Source organism: Mus musculus, chromosome 1, assembly GCF_000001635.26.
Source record: "Mus musculus strain C57BL/6J chromosome 1, GRCm38.p6 C57BL/6J".
NCBI classification, from domain to species: Eukaryota; Metazoa; Chordata; class Mammalia; order Rodentia; family Muridae; genus Mus; species Mus musculus.
In genome coordinates, this window is record NC_000067.6 from 81,324,163 (window position 1) to 81,344,974 (window position 20,812).

Genomic DNA, 20,812 nt, shown 5'->3' on the forward strand with positions numbered 1-20,812 from the left:
ATGAATTGCAATGAGCTGTTCATAACTGAATTTTGAATTTATTGTTAATTTCTTTTAAAAATTCCTGTGCCTTCCCCGAAAGTCTTCATAAAATTTTGGATAAATTCAGTTAGAAATAAAACACTCATCCCTTTTGAGGAGTTCTGATTAATATACAGGTGAAATGACAAGTGTGATGTAATTATTTTGGAGGTCTGTACTGGATTTTCAGATATAGTAAAGACCTTAAGCTTCTAGTCAATGTGTCTCAAAACAAAAGAAAATGTGTTTGTTCTGATGTTCTGGCCAGAGAAATAGAGCCACAGTGCCCACATCTGTCTCAGAGGTGATGGGGACTTGTTACTGTTCTCACATTGATAAATTTAAAAATACGTGTCTTTCTACTATACAAAACGTTTTGTAACCAAGGAAATGAAAAATCAATCACAGCTGGCACTTTGCCCAAGCACTGAGCTTGCAACCCAACTGGGTTGCGTTGGAAAGGACAGGCATTTAGAAAGACAGAGGAAACGTGGCTCCTGAAAACCTCAGGGTTGATATGCCTGGAAACCTCAATTCCGGGAATTCCTGGTCACCTTTGACTCTCTCTTCCATTCCCTTCTTCTCTCTTAGATATGTAATACCTCAGTTAATTATTGTTTTTCTGTGTGGGCTCAAAATTTTTCAGTTATACATCAGAATCCTGATGCAGTCTTCTATTGCATAGTTTGGCTCTATAGTTCTTACTCCCTGAGGCCCAGACCCATGGAAAGAGTCAAATGGAACCACTCCAATGGCCAATTTGGCTTCAGAGGACATCACTGTGATTGCTACTGCTTGCTTCTTTTTAAATAGTCTGTTGTATATATACTTGTGATGGGCAGGGCATTTCACTGAAGGAAAACATATTGAATCTCCCAGCTCAATTCCAAGTTGTAAGAATGAGCATGTCTTACAGAGTCCATTGGTTATATTCAGTTGGCTCCTGGAGGATTAGAATGCAGCTTGTCTACGAACCACCTCTCTCTAAATAAAGAACTTGTTTACCAAGGGTTCACTCTCCCTCATATGACTGGGGTCATGGGTACATCCAATTTATCAAAAGCCAGCATTTTACAATGAAATTAAACTTGCAATTAAATTAATGCTAATGTAGGTGATTAGCAGAATATACTTAGTGAATACATCAATGCATTCCCTGTAATTGAATTTTATCTTGTAACAGTGTGCTTTCCTTCAGGGAATGCCTTTTAAAAGTTTTCCTCTGATAAATGTCTCGCTCATTTAAAAACATATGAATTAATTCCAGAAATTTCTCAGGGCTTCCTTTATTATAAAAATTAGTTTAATCAATTAATAACTGTAATTATTTATACAGTGATTATTAGACATAATTCTTGATAATCCTCCCGTGTCTTCTTCACTGGGAAACTGTATTTTGAATATAGACATTTTATTTTCCAAAATCAAAATTTTTTTATCCCATAATAGTACTAAAGCAAATTTTGAATCCTATAAGTTTTAAGGCTACAGAGTCTGTGGACATATATGTTCTATATGCAAATATGAATCAGTTTCCCTCAGAAGGGTTACTTTTATCCTTCAACAAATGATCTATCCTTGTGCTAGATGTCTTTCAGAAATTACTACAAATTTCAAAGAAGCATTATGTTAACTAATTTCACACATGAAAATGCCATACCAAGTGCAAGACTTGGTTGTAATGTTGTTTTGCAATGACTTAGCCCTGCTTTGCCCTTTACAGAGTATAACTCACTTTTCGTACCTGCATGTGCTCTGTGTGCTAGGATGTAAGGCTGAGAGTGTGGCTCACCCTCCTGGCTGAGTGGATTCATTTCTTGTATTTTTAATCATTTCCTTTCACCAGATAATATGTATGAAAGCTTATAAAGTCATGTACACTTCCCACTTGACACTTGGAGTTTGTTTCTAAGGGTAAAAAGCTACATGCACTAGGACAGCAGAGCCACAACAAACATTTAGCTGCCTTTTTCATTTAAAAAATAAATTTAATTTATTTGTATGGGTGTTTTGGCTGTATGTATGCCTATACACCGTGTGTGTCCCTGGGGACTGCAGAGGCCAGAAGAAAGCCTTGGTTCCCCAGGGCCTGGAGTCATAGACCATCCTGAGCCACTGTGTGCATCCTGGGAATCAAACCGGTTCCTCCAGAAGAGCTCTTAATCATTGAGTCCTCTTTCCAGGCACAGAAAACCTATCATTTTTAAAATTATATTTACACTAATCTTAAAATTAGTAACTAATATTGAATATGTTACATAGTATCAGGGTGCTGTGTGCCATATCAACATGTACATGCATGTCATAATGCTTAAATTAAGATAAATAGATATGTATCTGAAATTATCATTTCTTCATGGCCAACCATGCACAGACATGTCTACAGTCACCCTGCTGTGCAGTGGGCCAGAATCTATTCCCATCTCTCCATAACTGAGTACCCAGCATCAACTTTTTCCATCCCTTCTTCCCACTGCTCTCTTTAGCCTCACAACATTTACTGGCAAAGTGTTTGTAAAATGATCACTTCATTTCACTGACATTGTCTACATGGTGACATGACATGAGTCTCTGGCCTTTTTCTTTATGAAACTATTCTCTCGGGTTTTGTCTCCTAAAGCAACTCGAAATAGCTAACACATATGTGAACTTCAGTCAAGATCATCTCTCAATGATTGTGATTATTCTTGGAGAAACATTAACATGCATTGGAGGGTTGGAGGATTTTCTTTCTTTCTTTCTTTCTTTCTTTCTTTCTTTCTTTCTTTCTTTCTTTTTTTTTTTTTCTACTGTGAAATTGAGAAATAAACCACAATGTGGCTAATTAGTAAAAAAAAAAAAAAAAAAAATACTTGTTTTCAAAAACATGATGCCCAGCTTAGGCAGTGTTTCCAATCTCAACTAGTCAGCCATTAGCCCTGATATACTGAAGAGCAAAGATCAATAGCCATTGGATGCTAATATCCATCAACACACACAAGAGACTTCATGGGTGCATTCTGATGGACAGAGGCAAGAATGATGAGCTGCAAGTTTACTTGGAGGAAGGGGTGTTTGCCTGCTCTGATCCAAAGCCTCTTCACTCCCATGGAAGCTGCTCCTCAGGCTGACAAAAGATCTTTCCGAGATTCTAAACTGGATTTTGTCACCTAGAATATAGCGGTCACAGGGGAATTGCAAGTCTAGAACAAAGTAAAGAAGGCATAGTACTGACAGCAATTTGTCTACACTGGTGGGACCTGGTAGTGCAACTTTGTTCATGACCTTGCTTAAAATAGAAAGAAGGAGTATGACAATAAGAACTAGCAGACGGCTTCCTCTCTCCCCCAAGGTCCTTTTAGTATTAAAAATCCTGTAATTTTTCAGCCTTACATTTCGCTGACTTCATTTCATTCAGTACATTTCCCATGCCATCAGTTGTATGTGGCATAAATGCCATAAACACTTCTCTGTATGTACACTGCCACTGCGGGTTACTTTAACCATAACTAGCTTTGAGACAATGCAATGCAATACTAATGGCCAAGCCATCAGTGTCTACTACACTTAGTCTCGTGAATTCCAATCCAAATCCTATCCTCTGTTAAGTATATGATGCATATGTAATTTAATCATTATAACATTAACTTTATCATTTAAAAATAGCATTAACATATGCCTAATTTTATTATGCATTAGATAATTGATACAGGCTTTGTACCCATCAACTGCTCCAAGCAGGTTATAGGACACTAATAATTCCCGATATTATTATGTTGCATTACTGATATTGCTAGAACTATTACCTCTATTGCAATAATACTTCAATTCAACATCACATGATAAAAGAGACATGCGATTACCAACTTGTTTTCCTGAGGAATATTCTAAGGGGATTACATCAGTCAAGAATTTCAGTATTTGATATTTTACTTGTTTTATGACTATTTGCCAGTGACATTACCAGCACATACGTTATTTATTGGCACCTTTCTGCCTTTATTTTTATTATATTTTATTTTGTTATTATGTAGTAATTAGACACAGTATTGAGGTTCATTATACTTTCATACATGTACATGATGTGTTTTGGTCATTGCAACCCTCCTTTATCTTCCATTCTTCCCACATATGTTGATGTATTTCTTCTTCCCATATAGTCCCCCTTTCTACATTCGTGGGTTGTGTTTTGTTTTACTTTGTTTCATTTTATAAAACATAACAATTGAGTGGACAGAAGAGAATTTTCTAATATAAATAATTGTGTCATTTTTACATAAGTGTAGATATACATACAGAAACATAAATTCATGCATAGATAGACTGCACTTACAACAATCTGCTCAGACAAATAGCCATTCAATTAGCTATCTAGAACTTCAAATGAGCATTCACTTGCACACTTACACAGTGGAATAAGGAGAGAAGAGGATGGCTAGACCATGAAGGAACACATATGTGCTATTTAGATTTACCTTTTAACAGCTTTTATTCCCATTTCTGTGTTTCTGAGACTACCATCCAACAACAATATTTTTCAATTATCATAATTAAAAAATTATTGGATTTAAGTGATTTAAAGTTGAGTGAAACCTTTCATTACATAAACATCTTCAAAAGTGGCTTTCAGTAAAACGAAAATATCTATACATTTATTCACCCATTCACTAATTTTAATGGCATTTATTGTATACTTCTCTTATTATAGAAGTTAAGGGTGCAAGAGTTAACAGGAAGGTCCCTGTACTCAAAGATCTCTATCTAGAGAATATCAAATAAGTCGTGCAATTGTATCTACATTTTAGTAAATAACACAGTGCTGCATTCAATTGTGTCAACATGAGGCCTTTCTGTGTTCACTTCCCAAAGCCACATGGTCACAGAACACATAATTAACCATACCCTGATATTGTAAATCCTGATGTAAGAAACCATGTCTTTTTAAAAATTGTATTCATTTACACCATCTGCTAAGAAAACAGGAAAGCAAACACATAGGCTGAATTAAGACAACGTGCAGCATTTCTTGTACGTGCTTAGTAGCTGGCCCAACTTTGTCTTTTGAGGGAAATAGTCACATCAAACAAAGAGAACAGTAGGAGTTAGTGTGTAGCCATGATCTCGTATCATAAAATAACTCTGAAATGAAGGCGTGGTTATCATTTTTGTGAACACAGATATATATCAAAAGTTTAGACATAGGGAACAAACAATGAAGTTCTAGTTCAAGGCTCAGGTATAGACTTGCCTAATGATTCTTTCATAAAACATATCTTCTGAGCCAACATGTTTTTAAAGAAGAAAAAACTCTGAGGGAATAATTAAGAATCACATACTTAATAGATTAGAGTTACATTCATACACCACACACACAAGTTTGGAAAATTTTAAAGGCATGCCAAGTTCCTTTAATTTCTTTGTGTTCGGTGGGGGGTGGAGGGGGAGGTTATTTTTTTATCATTTTAATTTAATCTTCTTTCAAACAGTACATCCTAATCCAGCCTCCTTTCCCTCCCCTCGATGCCTCCTCCTCCTCTTACTCCTCCTCCTCCTCCTCACCTCCCTCTCCCCTAAATTTATCTCTCTGCCTTTTCCCTTCAAACAAAAGCAGGACTCCCAGAGCTATCAACAGAGTATAACAATGAAATAAAAGCAGGCACAGACCCTCACATCGAGGCTGTGACAAGGCAGCCCAGTAGGAGGAAGAGGGCCCCATGAGCAGGTTCAGAAGCCCAAGACAGCGCAACCCCACTGTTAGGAGTCCCACTAAAAGCAGGTGGCGCAGGCAAAGTGCAAACCCAGATAAAGCACCTGACCACTATGCATGAAACCCTTCAGTTCATTTCCCAGCATCTCTTTGTAATTCCATCACTAGGGAGACTGGGAAAGAAAGGTGGGAGTGCCACACCACCCAAGTCTACATGGCACCTATAAGGACAGCCTATCATACACAGTATGACTCTATCTAAGAGGAATTATTTTAAAAGGAGGAATAATGCCAATCTACAAGCCAGAACTATGTCATGTTCGGTTCTTAAAATAACTCAAGCAAGAAGGCAACATATATCAAAAGATGGCCTAGTCGGCCATCACTGAAAAGAGAGGCCCATTGGACACGCAGACTTTGTGTGCCCCGGTACAGGGGAACGCCAGGGCCAAAGGGGGGGAGTGGGTGGGTAGGGGAGTGGGGGTGGGTGGGTAAGGGGGACTTTTGGTATAGCATTGGAAATGTAAATGAGCTAAATACCTAATAAAAAATGGAAAAAAACAACCAAAAAAAAAAAAAGAAAAAAAAAAAAAAAAAAAGAAGGCAACATATAAGCCTGTGGCCAGGACTGATGACATCATATCAAATGCCTCTGATCAGCCTGAGCACAATGGAATTGAAACATTCTTCTTCTACTTGTATCGCATGTTGATGATATCAGTTCTGATAGCTTCATTATAGCCTTCATGAAATTAGAAAGAAACAGGCCATTATTTTACACTCTTCTTAGTATCCTGGGTTTTATACTTTAAAGAGATTATTTTGTGTAAATAAATATTGGCTTACACATATGTGTGTGCATCACGTGTATGTCTGGTTCCTGTGGAAGGCAGATGAAAGCAGATGCCCCGTAACTGGATTTACAGACAATTGTGAGCCACCTTGTGTGTGTTGAGCACTGAACCTGGTTCTTCTATAAGAGCTTCAAGTGCTCTTCACCAATGAGCCATCTCTCCAGGCCCACATTTATGCTTTTGATAATTGTGTTCGTAAAGCAACCGTAGAGTCACAGGGTTTAAGTTAACTATATCTTTTAATATTTAATATAAAAAACTATGAAGTTGGGTTACATTTGTACTTTTGCAAAATATAAATTACTTTGTAGAAGACATAGATCAATTCACAATTATTTTCTCTGTGATGGTCTTTGAAGAGCTTGTGTTTTGTTAACTATGAAGAAAAGCAGTGAGTACACAGGCAAGTTGAGAAAATTACAACTCCCATCCACCCAGGATCCTTTGTTATTGTTGATTTCAAGTTTTACTGGGGGGGGGGCTTATGTTACTGTATATTCTTCATGTGCTTGATCACATCTTTCTAAAATATATTTGGAAAAATAGTCATGAAAACGATCATGAGAGTAAAGATTTGGTTTTAGGTTAAGGCACTGGAGTGACCCATGAGAGGCGGTGACTTATGATTGTAAAGCAATGGGCTCATGACGCATGAGATGGCTTCCTGCTGTAAAGGAATGGGCTCACCTAGAATTAATCTTTGATGCAGAGAGCTTAAGCCCAGCTACTTTATAATTGCAACATTCTACTTCTCCTTATAAGGATATGATAGCACGGTGTACAGCCAGCACACACAAAGAAATTCTCTACTCTTATTGCAAATCTGTTTCTCATCATTTCTGGTTTATCGGAAGGGTCAGATTTATATAAAAACCACCAAAAGCCTGTTTGAGTCAATGCATTGTATTTGGTTTCACATGCCTTTTGTAGCAGCAATATTGACATTGTCTCTTTTCCATCTTCTACTCTACAGCTCTAATACACATTTATTTTGAGGGTCAACTAACCATTTATTAAGTTGAAAGCATCTTTAAGAAAGAGTGTGACCAGAGAGCAACAGTATATTTTCCTGATTCCAGTAACTGGTTATAACAATAACAACATAGGATCATTTCTCTATTTTCTCATGTTCAGTTCATATATTATCATTTCTTGCTCCACTTTTATAAGTACCTACCATGGTACTTACTTGGCCTTTTCAATTTCTTTGTACTGGAATCATTATTCATTATTGTATAGATTTGTTGTATTTTTCCTTTGTAGTGTGAGCTTTTATTTCTACAAATGGATTACTTGTAAATATTGTATGTGTGGTGAGCAACAAAGTGTCTGTCATAATGACCCCCTCCTATAGATGGCAGGCCAACAGATAATCATGTGCTACAAATCTTGAGTTATATATACTCTTATTTTATTTTATGATTCCTATGTGCTATCAAATATTTTCCATTTGTGTTTTGTTTAAAAATCCAAAGCTTTTTTTTAAATCGTCTCAGTGACTGTATGAAAACAGGTGGGTGTCTTCTGCTTCAGAAACTAAGTATAGACAAGTCTTTAGCCTAACTGTAGAACTCAATTTTAAAGCCACGAGGGCACTTCTTTCACATTGCATTCTGTCTCCCGAGCATTGATAACATATTACATGCTACTTAGTACTGCCATTAAAGTAAACATAATTCATATGCATTTTATTTCTCACTTATTTAATGTTGAAATGCTCCAAATGATTATTGCAGAGTAGTTTTTTTTAATTTTATATTTTACACATTTGGAAATTTTTTTAAACATATAATATAGAGATTTATTATTGTACAGTGTGTTTATTTGTTTCCTTCTTGAGAAAATATATTTAGTCTTAGAAAGTATTTAATTTTAATTTCCAATAAAGTAACTAAGGTAGTGAAAGGTGAAATGACTCCTTGGTAAAACAAATAAGTCTGTGGTCCATACAACCATGTACAAAAATAATTTAAGTGTAGTTGATTACTTGATATATAAGTTAAGTATATGACAGGTACATAAAGTTATATGTTAAGTAATACAGCACACATGTATATGTATATAATATACATGTATATTCATGTGGATTATATATACTTAAATTTACATTGCACATAGGAAGTTCAGCGATAAACTGCTTTTCAGTGTCACAACTAGAAAGGCCCTAACCAAATATTTTAAATTTTATTATTTTATCATGTGGTCTTAGAGAGCGGGATAGTTAAAGTTGTTCCTCTTAGATAAAAAAAAATCTTGTAAATTTTAGATGTAAAGAAAATCTAAAAGGCATGATGAGGTATCCAGAATAATACACACTCATTGTCTCCCATACAGTGTGTAACTTGCGGTACTATTATTTATTTAACATAATTAATTATAATCAGCTAAAGACTGCATTTTATTCCATTTTCCTTAGCATTTGTCTGATGTCTTCTTTTCTGCTTCCTAGTTCCTTCTAAAAATGTATGGCAATTATAGTTAGTCAGGAGGTTTCTTCCGCCTTGTCTAGAGAGAATTCCACTGTTATTGGATGACCTTGACAGAGGATCAGAGTGCTGCTGTTACATTGTGTAGACTGCCTCTCAGGTGAAGTTTGGCTGATGCTTTTAACCTTATCAGAGATGTGGGCTTGGAGGAGAGAGACAGATACCATGGTCCCTTATAGCAGCTAGTCCTGCTAGCAAGACACCTACTGCTGTTGAACATCTACTGAAGGTTGTTTGCCACGTGGTTCCTGCTTTTGGATTTCTATAAGAAAATGTAACAAAGTTTCATAAACTTTGTGATTTACAACCAAATGAAGTATTTAGAAGCAACTCTTAGGCTTGTATGTCTATCTGCTCTTTTCTCGCTGTGTCTTCACCTTGTGAAAGGGAGAAAGCTTTCTTGGGTTTTTGGATTTTGGTTTTTAGTTTCTATTTTGTTTTTATTTTTGTTTTGTTTTAAGATCAGTCCCATTCATGGACTATCTTTCCCTACCTCTTGCCAAGTTCTCATCTTTAAGACCTTTAAGGTAGAGGTTAGTATTTTACTATGAGAAGTCAGGGAAGGTAGGTGCTAAGTTTCAGAATGGATTTCTCCATGAGAACTTCACTTCCACAGCCTTTCTCCACTGCACAATGCAGATGTTGCTGTGTGACTCACACATAGAGGTGAACATTATCATTTCAACTCCCGATTGGAAACTTCACTTGATTATACTTCAGGAATTTATTATTTAATAATATCATCTCTATTGTGTCATGTTAATAAAATGCCTGCCCCACGGGCTAGAGAGATGGCTCAGTAGTTAAAGCACTCACTGACTGGTCTTTCAGAGGACCTGGTTTCAATTCCCAACTTCCACTTGGCAGCTCACAACTGTAAGTCCAAAATCTGACACCCTAACACAGACATACTTACAGGTAAAACACCAATACACATTAAAATTTAAATCTTGCCTCACAGATGATTTGGGTCATAATAACTGAACAATTGTGTAATAATAATTATCTCTTAGTATGTAAGTTTGTAATATAAGTATGTAACTTTCATCATGTGTGTGTATATATATATATGAGTGTGTGTGTATATATGTATATACATATAATATATATATATATATATAATTTTTGGAGTGAATATAATAAACAAGATTACTTAACTAAGTAACTGAACTAGAAGAATGTATTTGGTGCACTTGATTTTAAATTAAATTTAGCATTCTATCACCAAAGTTGTTTAATCTAAGGGAGAGACAGAAGGGATTTTGAAGCTGTATTTTAACAAGATAAAGAGACTTTATGACTAAAGATACATAAAGATTGATAAATAACTTACAGGTCATATTTTTCATATATTTAATGTATGTGACAAATATACAACTTAGTATGTCCCCAATACTACATAATTTCCTAATATAAGGGGAGAGAGTTTATATCCAAGTAGTAGTACTGGGTTTTACTGTGAGAATTTAATTGTGTACCTAAGCATGTCTTATGTAAATTGTAATTATGAATGTGGTTATCTTCCCACATGAATCACACTCTATTCACAGTCACTCCTTTCATCATCATGATATTCTCTTGGCTCTTAAGAGTAAAAAGAGCTGACTGATCAAGCAGATTTAATATAGCAATACTCTAGATACTAGACTGCATATATTTGTAACTGTATTTTACAGTGCAATCTGACTTTGAACTGGCGACATTCCAACCATAGAGTTGAATGATCTCAAACTACCCAGCTCTCTTTTATGGTGTGAGAAATGTGTTTCCAGGAAGCTTCATGCACTGCACTGCATGGCCATGCACTCTACTTATTTGAGAACATCATTTTTGCAAGGAAGAAATGGATGAAGTTATTAAAGCACTACAGTGTCATCAGATGTAGAAAATTAGATAAGAATCAGTTTGAAATATTCTCCTAAAGTCATAATGTCAAGATTGGTGACTTTACTTGTTTTATTTTCACCTTTTGGTCATGGGGGAGATTTGCTTCAATGTAGCCTTCTCTGTTTGAGGTCATGATGGGCTTACCTCATCACTATCCTTCTGTGACAAATTTGGTCCCAAAGAATGTTATCAATAGGCTTAGAACTACACAGACTATGTGCAGTGTGCAGCTGTCTAGCAATATGTGCATGAGTGTATGTTTGACCTATAGTCTCCGCTAACCCTTCTTTTTTAACTGAATTGACTTGATGTGCTGTTGAACCATCTTTGCCAAGGTTTTTGTTTGTTTGCTTGCTTGTTTTTCTTTTACTTTTTCTTTTTCCTTTTTTTCTTTTTCTTTTTCTTTTTGTAGAGGGCAGTGATTCCACCTCAGATGTTTGCTGGTGTATTAAATGTTCGGGTTAAAAAAGAAAGACACTTAGGAGAAAGCAGTCAGAGCATGCGTCCAATCATAGCATATGCATCCAGAGTCACTGCAGCAGGGGGAATTATTTAACATACATGTGCTTGCTTCTATTTAGAAACAAATGAAAGGGTCTAAAACATATTTCAAGAATGAAAATGGTCCTTAGCAACTTTCTAACATGTCATTGAAAAAATAGTTCTGATATTTGAATTTAAATATGTTGGGAACAATAACAAAATGGAGCCAATATAAAAACTGGAATTTGGAAAATTGTTTAGAAGAAATAAAAGTTACTTTCTTTCTACGTTGTGGTCTTTTAAATACACATTTGTTTTCTTATTTATTGGGTGTGTGTGTGTGTGTGTGTGTGTGTGTGTGTGTGTACATGCACACACATGTGCATGTGAGAGAGAAAAAAATGAAAGAGAGAGAAGAGGGAGGGAGGAGAGAGAGGGAGAGAGAGAGAGAGAGAGAGAGAGAGAGAGAGAGAGAGAGAGAGAGAGAGAGAGAGAGAGAGAAGATTATAACCAATGGTTGTGGAAGTCAGAAGTCAGACGACCACTCATGGGAGTCGGCTCTCTCCTACCCCATGCATTCAAGGCTTGAATGCAGGTTATCAGTGTTGGAAACAAGCATCTTTGCTTATTGCGCCATGCTATTGGTTTTATTGAGGGTTTCAAAACTATTTTCGGAAGTATTTCCGTCCAAAGTGTTACTAAATCATGTCATGATGTTTACCAATTTCAAGAGAATATTTATTTATAACATCTGTGCTTTCCTTTCTTTGCTTCATTAAAGAGTATTGTATTTTCTTAATTCATGTTAAGCACTGTTTTTTAAAACATAGGTGTAGACATAGCTGGGACTTTTTGAAAGAGCTTCTAGCACAGTGCCAAAGATCTGCTTTCATTCCATCTTTTCCTTTTGTATTCACTCTGTTTCTTTTGCTAGGTGGCATGCATGCAGTGGTTTCATGGAGACCATACAATGCTTGAGATGATTGAGAAAAAGCGTTGCTTGTGCAAAGAAATAAAGGCTAGACAGAAAACGGAAAAGGGCCTTTGCAAACAGGATAGCATGCCAATCCTACCCAGCTGGAAGAAGAACGCAGGAGCAAAGAAGTACAGTCCTCCACCGTATTCTAAACAGCAAACGGTATTCTGGGATACTGCCATATGAGTGTGTACTGGCATGAGCTCCACATTGCTTAATTCAAGGGAGGTCGACTTGGCCTTGTGATAATTAATTGTTCCATATATTCTTTGTTGATGTGGAATACCACAGGAAGCTGTGAGTACTGTGGCATACCCGAGATAAAATGTGTTTGTCCTTGAAGTTAAGGCACACTTACTTATCCTGGATTGTTTTGAATCCAGAACATATTAAATTGTAAATATTTTGCTAGTTTATGAGTGACACCTGAAATAATAATCATTATACATATTTAAGTTTCAGAAACATGAGAAAAGTTTAATAGATGATATAATTTGGTATGAACTGGTTTGTTATCTCTTTTATATGTAACCCCTGGATGCCTTTTCTTATTAATTTTTGCATTTAAAATGTCTTTGTCCTCCAACCCACATTTGGCTTCTATAGAAGAGCTGACAGGTAGAAGTCCTATTTAAATACATAATATGTGATCTGGTGCTAGCAACACAGAAGTTGAATATCCTGTTTGTAAAGTTTATCTGCTGCTTTCTAAATGTGAAAGGGATTGATTGGAAGTGAAACCAAGCAGGACCCCAGTCTGAAGGCCCGTGTTCCATGGACAGTCTTTCTACAGTGACTTCATAAGGATTCCATTCATATCCTTGAGTCTGCACTTGGTATTAGCAAGTCAGACTACAGAGAAAGGAAGTAGGATACATTGGGACATTGCGGCAGCAAACTTTCCTACAGAAAGAAGGTTTGGGATATGTGTCCTTGCAGCATTGATCTGATTGGAGGAGACCAGGGTTCACTGTGACATTGGAAATAACAAAGATTCAAAACCATAAGAGCACAGCTGTTTATAAGAAAGGAGGAGCAGAGACATCGTAGACATAATATATTTTATAGGCATGGTTTTCCACAAGAAATAAAGAAATACACATTCAACTTACAAATTTGCATATTCTAGTATACTCCATGCCAGCCTTCCTCAAAATTTAAGCCCATTTATGGAAAAATATTCCTTGCCAATCTTTTAAACCTAATCATTATATTTTTGGGTCATAATCTTCTGTCCATAACTATTTTACCTGTTCTTACTGATTATGACACCATGACCAAAGAATTATGACTACTTCATTGTTTTATTTTGTTTTAAGGAAGAAATAGGAAATGTAGGGGATAAAGGATAGGGTGGACTCAACTTTATGTGGTGGTAAAATTTAAGTTAAAAAATTTAATTTAAGAAAAATGGTATATATCTTTTAAAAGTAACTTGTTAGTTGAAAATAAATATTGCCACGGATAAATAAAAATGAAACTATCACATATATTTTGTATATTTAAATTACTATTTATGCTTCCTAAAATGGACAGTATGCGGTTCTTCAGTAACAATCAATTTAGTATTATATTTCTGAGAGGAAAAAAGTGTGTTTGAAGTTATTATCATAGCAGTTTTTCTCTTAAGGGTATTGACAGCAATAGCTTCATGCTGCTCAATAAAACCAACTATGACAGAAGTTAAGGAATTTTTGTAATCTATATTGATAAAAAAATCTAGTAATTCTTTATCAGTAATAGTTCCTCAAAGAGAGTTTGAAATGTTATAACATAATTTTTTAATGTTTTATAATTAATGTATATTTTGATGTCCAATTATAATGCTGAAAGAATAAGGGAAACAGTAAGTGGGAGCATGTGTTGTGTGTGTGTGTGTGTGTGTGTGTGTGTGTGTGTGTATGAACAATCAGTGGGAGAACTGTATCTATAAAATGCTTACAGAAGCTGTAAGTTCTGCTTGTACAAGTAAGATGGCGACGAAGGCAAAATAACAAATATAGCGAACCACAGAGTTCTTAAGCAGTTTAAACAGATACCTTCGCTGTGTTTCACCAGCTATGTAGACCTACAATTCAAACCCAACAGCCAACACAGCACAGATCTAAGAGTGAAGGAAACATCTTCAGATGAAAGCATAATTGAAATCAAATGTGTTTATGGCTCAAGTTGCTATCTTGACTTGAGCAGTTATGACCTCATAGATTTAAACCAATCAAACACAAGGCACCATCCTTCATCATTTCTATGACCTTAGTGCACGTGTATTCTGGCTATTGCAGTAAATATGACCCCTCTCTTGACATTTAAGTGTAGGCAATATATTTCTAAGTGTGTCTTTCGAATGCTGATCTTACACATATCACTATGCGTTAGGCAGAAGATAACTGTTAATGTTGGTCACTTGTTCAGAAGGAAACAGGTACTAAATTGATTTGTGTTGGACTCAGCCATTCATGTGTGTTCTGTCACGCTCATGCCATGGCCACATGTCATACTCCTTCAAATATGTTAATTTTTTTAAAGGAGTTACCTTTTTTTGACAATTTGAACTTAGGCAACCATTTCCATTTATTTCTTCAAATCTCTCTCTACATGAGAAAGAATTGGAATATCTGGGAAAATGGCTTCACTTGGATTAGACTTCAGATCTGTTACTCTGTGCCTATACAATATTTAATTGTCCACTGTGACAATTAGCTATTCTATAGTCAGCTTCTCCTTCATATAGAGTTTCTCTTTGTTGTGAGAAAAGAGTCATTAGTACATAGGAAAAAAATCATGCTGACTCTGTCTAGTGGCAATAAATTAGGGCACTTCACCATATGTATCTGGCCGGAAGATAACCTGCAGCCAGCACATGATGACATGATAATGCTCATATTTCTAGCAGTGCCAAAGAATAAATCATATAAAGGCATGGTTATCAGGCCAAGAGAACTCATACTTATGACAAATAGTCTTTTCACAGCAAATGTTGTAGAAACAGATTTTTATTGGCTGTCAGTAAGATGCTTTTACGTGTGAAATACTTCCTAGTAGAGAAGACACGAATTTCCGTGGAAATGATGGAAGAAAAGAGTAAAATACTGTGTTTTCCCCATCACAGATGCCAGCACTACTTGAGAAATCACACTTTACAGAGACACTGCCAATATCTCCCTCTGTATGCTATTGAAGCAAAAGTTTGAGGTAAAAAGTGATTTTTGCAAATAAGGATGAATTTTTAGCCATGTAATAATTGAGAAAGGAAAGAAAACAGCAAGAGATAAAGATGTATTAATTTGTAAAGTATATACCTCTGGACACAAAATAATTGTTTGGACATAAGATCACTTTTCAAAATAGTGACAGTTTTGAATTGCTGACAAGTAACAAGATCTTGTTAGAATGCTTCTAGAAAATCGAGATATTGACATAGGTGTGTTCTTGTCTACACCCAGAATTTGGTTTGAGTCTTTTGAACAATTTAAGTAGAAATTCAACACACCTGAAGAGCCCCAGCAAGTTACTGTCCTAATACAGTCATCAGAATAACACAACTATAGATACAATCTTTATATTACTTACATGTTAAACTCAGTCAGATTCCCAATATAGGGCTTGGAAATTAACCATGCTTCCACCTGACATTAAAACAAATATTCCTTCAATTTATGAAGTAAGAAATTTGAGGCAAGCTTTAAGTCTCATGTGAAAAAGGACTGTAGATAGGATAGACTATTCTCTTCTCATACACTGTATCCTAAACTCTAATGGAAGTTAAAGAGGATTGACACATACATTGTATAGGAATACTTGCAACACCTTGCAGATTTGGAGTAATAACTAACAAATTACAGAATGTTGATAATTTGATAGCAATACATTGTTTTTTTAATTCATTGTCTCATTTAATTATACAGTTTCAGGAACACTTAGAGTTTAACGTTGAACAAAATATGATTGTTGCAATTAAGGGACTCAAGTATGCAATCATTAATATTTTCACAATGAAAAAACCAGTTGTTTCCAATAGTATACACAAGTCCACTATGTTTGGCAGTTTTTAAGTGCTTATATGGAGTGTTCTTGTTGTTTTCTGGTCAAGTGTACAGTCAAAATAAAAGATGAAAATATACTAAATTTATGTCTGATTATAACATATGTGTATTGTAAGCCTCTACGTGTACATTACAATATGTACTGCTATCTGTATAAATCAGTAAAGATGACACTGTTCTATCATGTTAAATGTAAACATTGTGGTTTGGGGTTTGGATGGCTTAAAGCCCTCTCATATTTGGGTCAATTTTATTGGCACAAAATGTGTATAATCTGGGAAAATGTTTGGCTACATTTTATTTAATTATTGTGAAGCTTCAGATTTAGGGAGAAACATTTAAAATATTGTTGAAATTGTCTCAAATAAAAATCTATGAATAATCCTTCAATATATTCATTTGTTCCCAAATATAACTGGGTTTTCCCACCCTAAAAGCATTAATATTTAAACATGTACACATTCAGATACAGAATACATACTGTATATAATATATATGACAATGTTTAGTATGCACTTCTTTTGTTTGGACTTACCATTTATAGTGTAGCAATTTGTGTAAAGTGCACTGTGATTATAAAAAGAATCAAAGCACAGTACAGTCACACTTTTGTTATCTTGCACTAAAAGCGTGTTTACGTATTTAGCAATTGTATGTTTACTTTCTTGACTTTTCAGATATTTGAAACAAATAGCTATGAAAAATGATATAAACTAATCTGTTTTTTAGTGGATAATGACACTACATTTTTAAAAGACAGGGTTTTTAAAGAAAACCATTAAACATCCATTCCAACACTAACATGTTTACCATATCTAAAGATCTGAATGTCATATTGCATTTTTCATAACTCATTAGCAATGTCAGGTATGTGCCTGAATATTTGTGCAAATAAGCATTAGATAACAGATTTCTCTATTCATGTATTCCTAGGCATTTCTATATACATAATAATATAAACACTGATGTTTTAATGTCTCTTAATTTTTGTACTTGATTTTTTTAGGTGATATGTAATTATATATGTACTTTGATACTACTGAAGTAACCAGATGTTGTTTGAAAACAAATTGATTTCTCTCTAGTGCATTGACAATATTTTATGATATTTTGTGCTTATTTATTTGTGCTCCCGTGTTATTATAATAAAAGCAATAGTTTAAATTAAATGGCTGTTATTTCTCGTAATTATTCATGAAGAAGCAAGATTTAAAGATCAATAGAGTTGAATATAAGTATATTCTATACATGTATTAGAATTTCAGTGTCATTTAATAACTTATATAATAAACATTAATTTCAATAGACTGAAAGGAAAACATACCTTCTTTCAAGTTTTTTGGTTTGTTTATGAGATTGTATTAAATGTTGAGCCTGCTACTGGTAAGTATTAGAGGCCTTAACTCTTTAGCCATCTGCCACCTGCTGTCTTTAATTATGACTCACATTCTGTCTCAAGATGATAGGAGGCACTTCGACTTTTCATTCTATTCCATCTCCACCTAAAACAAGTCCAATTTAACATCAGAACATTAAAGAATAAAATCCAACAACCCCCAGCCATGCTTTAGGATAAGATATTTAGTGGGGTGGTATTGAGTCCTATTTTCTATAGATCATCCTTCTAGAAGTAACCTGAATAAAATCATGAGTCAGTGCTTAGTGTTGTCAGAATGTCAATAAATGAAATATTCCTCAGTATCTGGAACATGATTTGGGGCTCAATGATTATTTAAAAAAAAAAGTATATAGTATCCGTTAGTGTCTCTAATGCCTTCTTCACTAACCACTCATATTATAATCATACAATTAATGTAAATATCCATATTATTATTTCAAGATTTATTCATTTTATATGTATAGACATTTTGCCTACATGTATGTATGTGAATGGTGCCTGTGGGGTGAAAACTGTACCCATATGGGTGGGTCCTTTTTATAAACAACAAGCACTCTTGCCTTTTTGAGGTTTTCTCAAGTTTTCCACGACCATTTCTTAAAAGGAATCTAATTTATTGCCACTGTTTAACTCGGCTCCTCTAGGTATTAAAATGTTCAGTGTTGTACTCTGCCTCCTAGTGTAACAAATGACCATCCACACCTTTAAGCCCCACCCACCCCTCCAAGCTTGTACCCATCCCTGTCTACATTAAGTTCCCCATATTTTCCATCAATGATCTCTTTCATCATTCTAAGTACCTTTAAATCACTATTTCTTGCTTTTTAACCCTGGCCTTAATAAAATTATGTTAAGAGCAACAGGTGAGTGATTGGCAAACAATTCCCATTCCCTTATGGTGATTTGTAGCCTAGGCATATTTACTGACATGCAGGTATATGCCCAAACACAGACATGTGACAGAATAGGATATTAGAATGAGAAAATTTAGAGAAAACAGTATAGTATCAAATTATATTGTTTAGGGAAATGATTTTCAAGCTTTGCTTTACAGAAAATCAAGACATCCATCTTAGTTAGGGTTTCTATTACTACAGGGTATTCATTTTTATTACCAAAAGCAACTTGAAGAAGAGAGGGTCAGATCACAGAAGAACCTTACATCACAGTCCATCACTGAGAAATGTCAGGGCAGGAACTCAAGGCAGAAACATAGAAGCAGGAACTGAAGCAAAGGCCATGGAGGAATCCTACTTATTGGCTTACTCCTTTGGCTTGCTCAACTTGTGTTCTTATCTGGCCCAAGACTACCTGACCTAACTTGACACCACTCACAATACACTGAGCTACACAAGATCAATCACTAAGAAAATGTCCACATGTTTGTCTACAGAACAATCTTTTTTTTAAAAGAAATTTATCTATATCAAACTCTGCTCCCTGTTCCTGCCCCCTCACTGAGGCATCTTCTAAGCCATGATATCTTCTTTTCAGATAATTCTCCTTTATTTCAAGTTGATAAAACTGGACAATGTTTTGTCAACTTTGCATACACACACACACACACACACACACATTCACACACTTCTATCTAATAATAACTTTTAATTTCTTGTTCATCTCCAGGATTTCATATTAATAACAAAATATCAATATAAAGCATATTCCAAACTTAAAAAAAACCCACAGTCTTTAAAAATTCAGTCTCTTTGAAACACTTAAAATCTCGCTAAAATATCCAAAGTCTCTCAACTGTGGGCGTCTGTAAAATCAAAAGACAAAGGACAAGTTGATTATTTCTTACTCAATGGAAGAAGCACAGTTGCAATCAAATCAAAGCAAATCAAACTCCAACAATGTAAACTCATTGTCATATTTCTGGGACCCACCCACAATCCTTGATTACAAAGACTTACTCTACACCAGTTACTCTCCTCCTTGTTCATCCCAAGGTGCTGTCATCTCACAAATGTTGGTGTTTTTGCTGGTGTCCTGGCTTTTCCCAGTGTCTAGTGTCAGTTGTTCTCCATGATCATTTCATGCCTTCAAATCTAAGACCACTGGGTGATTCTAACATATTGCCAAGTTCAGTGATAGTAAGGACAAGGTACAGCCTTTATCCTCTGGATAATACCTTCTGTGTGCTGACCTCAAGAAAACACTTCCTATAATATTTTCTTCAATGACTCTGGTTACTTTTTTTAAAAAAATATTTTTAATTAGATATTTTCTTTATTTACATTTCAAATGTTATCCCCTTTCCTGATTTCCCCTCTTCAAACCCCCATCCCCTCCTCCTCCCTCTGCTCACCAACCCACCCACTCCCACTTCCTTGCCCTGGCATTCCCCTATACTGGAACATAGAACTGTCACAGAACCAAGGGCCTTTTAATCACAACTGTTTCTTCAGACCTAATTGACCAGTATCAATTTTTCCAGCATAGCAGAAATTTTACTTCAGTAGTTTGGTCTCTTATTAATCAGAGCCGATTCTTCAGCCCCAGATAACCAGAATCACAGATCATTATTTCTACATATTTAATGTGCCCAATAGATTCTTTAAGGGACTTCAAATTTTCTTTTCAAACCTCAGAAGCCAGTCTTCCATTGTTGTGACTTCTATAAGCATTTTCTTCTATGTTTCTACAATAATAGATCATTAAGCTCTCAACACTCAATGGCTTTTCTAGAGTTTAGTGGCAAAGTCCTGTCTTTTTATTTCCTTTTCTTTTTAAGTTACTTTTAATTTTTTACAGTCCAGCCATTGCTTCCCTCCCAATTTGCCCTCCCAGAGTTCTTCATCCCATTCCTCCACCCCCTGTCTCCAAGAGGAAGCCCCTACCCCAGGCCTCCCCACCCCCTGGGGCCTCAAGTCTCTAGTTAAGCACATCTTCTCCCACTGAGGCCAGACCAGGCAGTCCTCTGCTATATATGTGAGTTGAGGGGTGGAGAGGGTCAGATCATCTCATGTACGCT

General features: G+C 35.5%; 1 protein-coding gene across 8 annotated transcripts in view; it reads left to right on the forward strand.

The window, feature by feature from the left end:
* Nyap2 (neuronal tyrosine-phophorylated phosphoinositide 3-kinase adaptor 2) overlaps positions 1 to 20,812 on the forward strand; it is a 291,185-nt gene that overhangs the window by 247,641 nt on the left and 22,732 nt on the right. For 5 of the 8 annotated variants that reach the window (XM_006496485.4, XM_030254174.1, XM_006496486.4 and 2 more), the window contains one exon: positions 12,352 to 17,605. The exons of 2 other annotated variants lie outside the window; for them this stretch is intronic. In XM_006496485.4, the coding sequence (XP_006496548.1) occupies positions 12,352 to 12,579 (228 nt within the window). In that variant the 3' untranslated portion in view covers positions 12,580 to 17,605. Of the gene's footprint in view, positions 1 to 12,351; positions 17,606 to 20,812 lie in introns of those variants that run through there. One more of the 8 variants, NM_001356397.1, reaches the window with a different exon arrangement.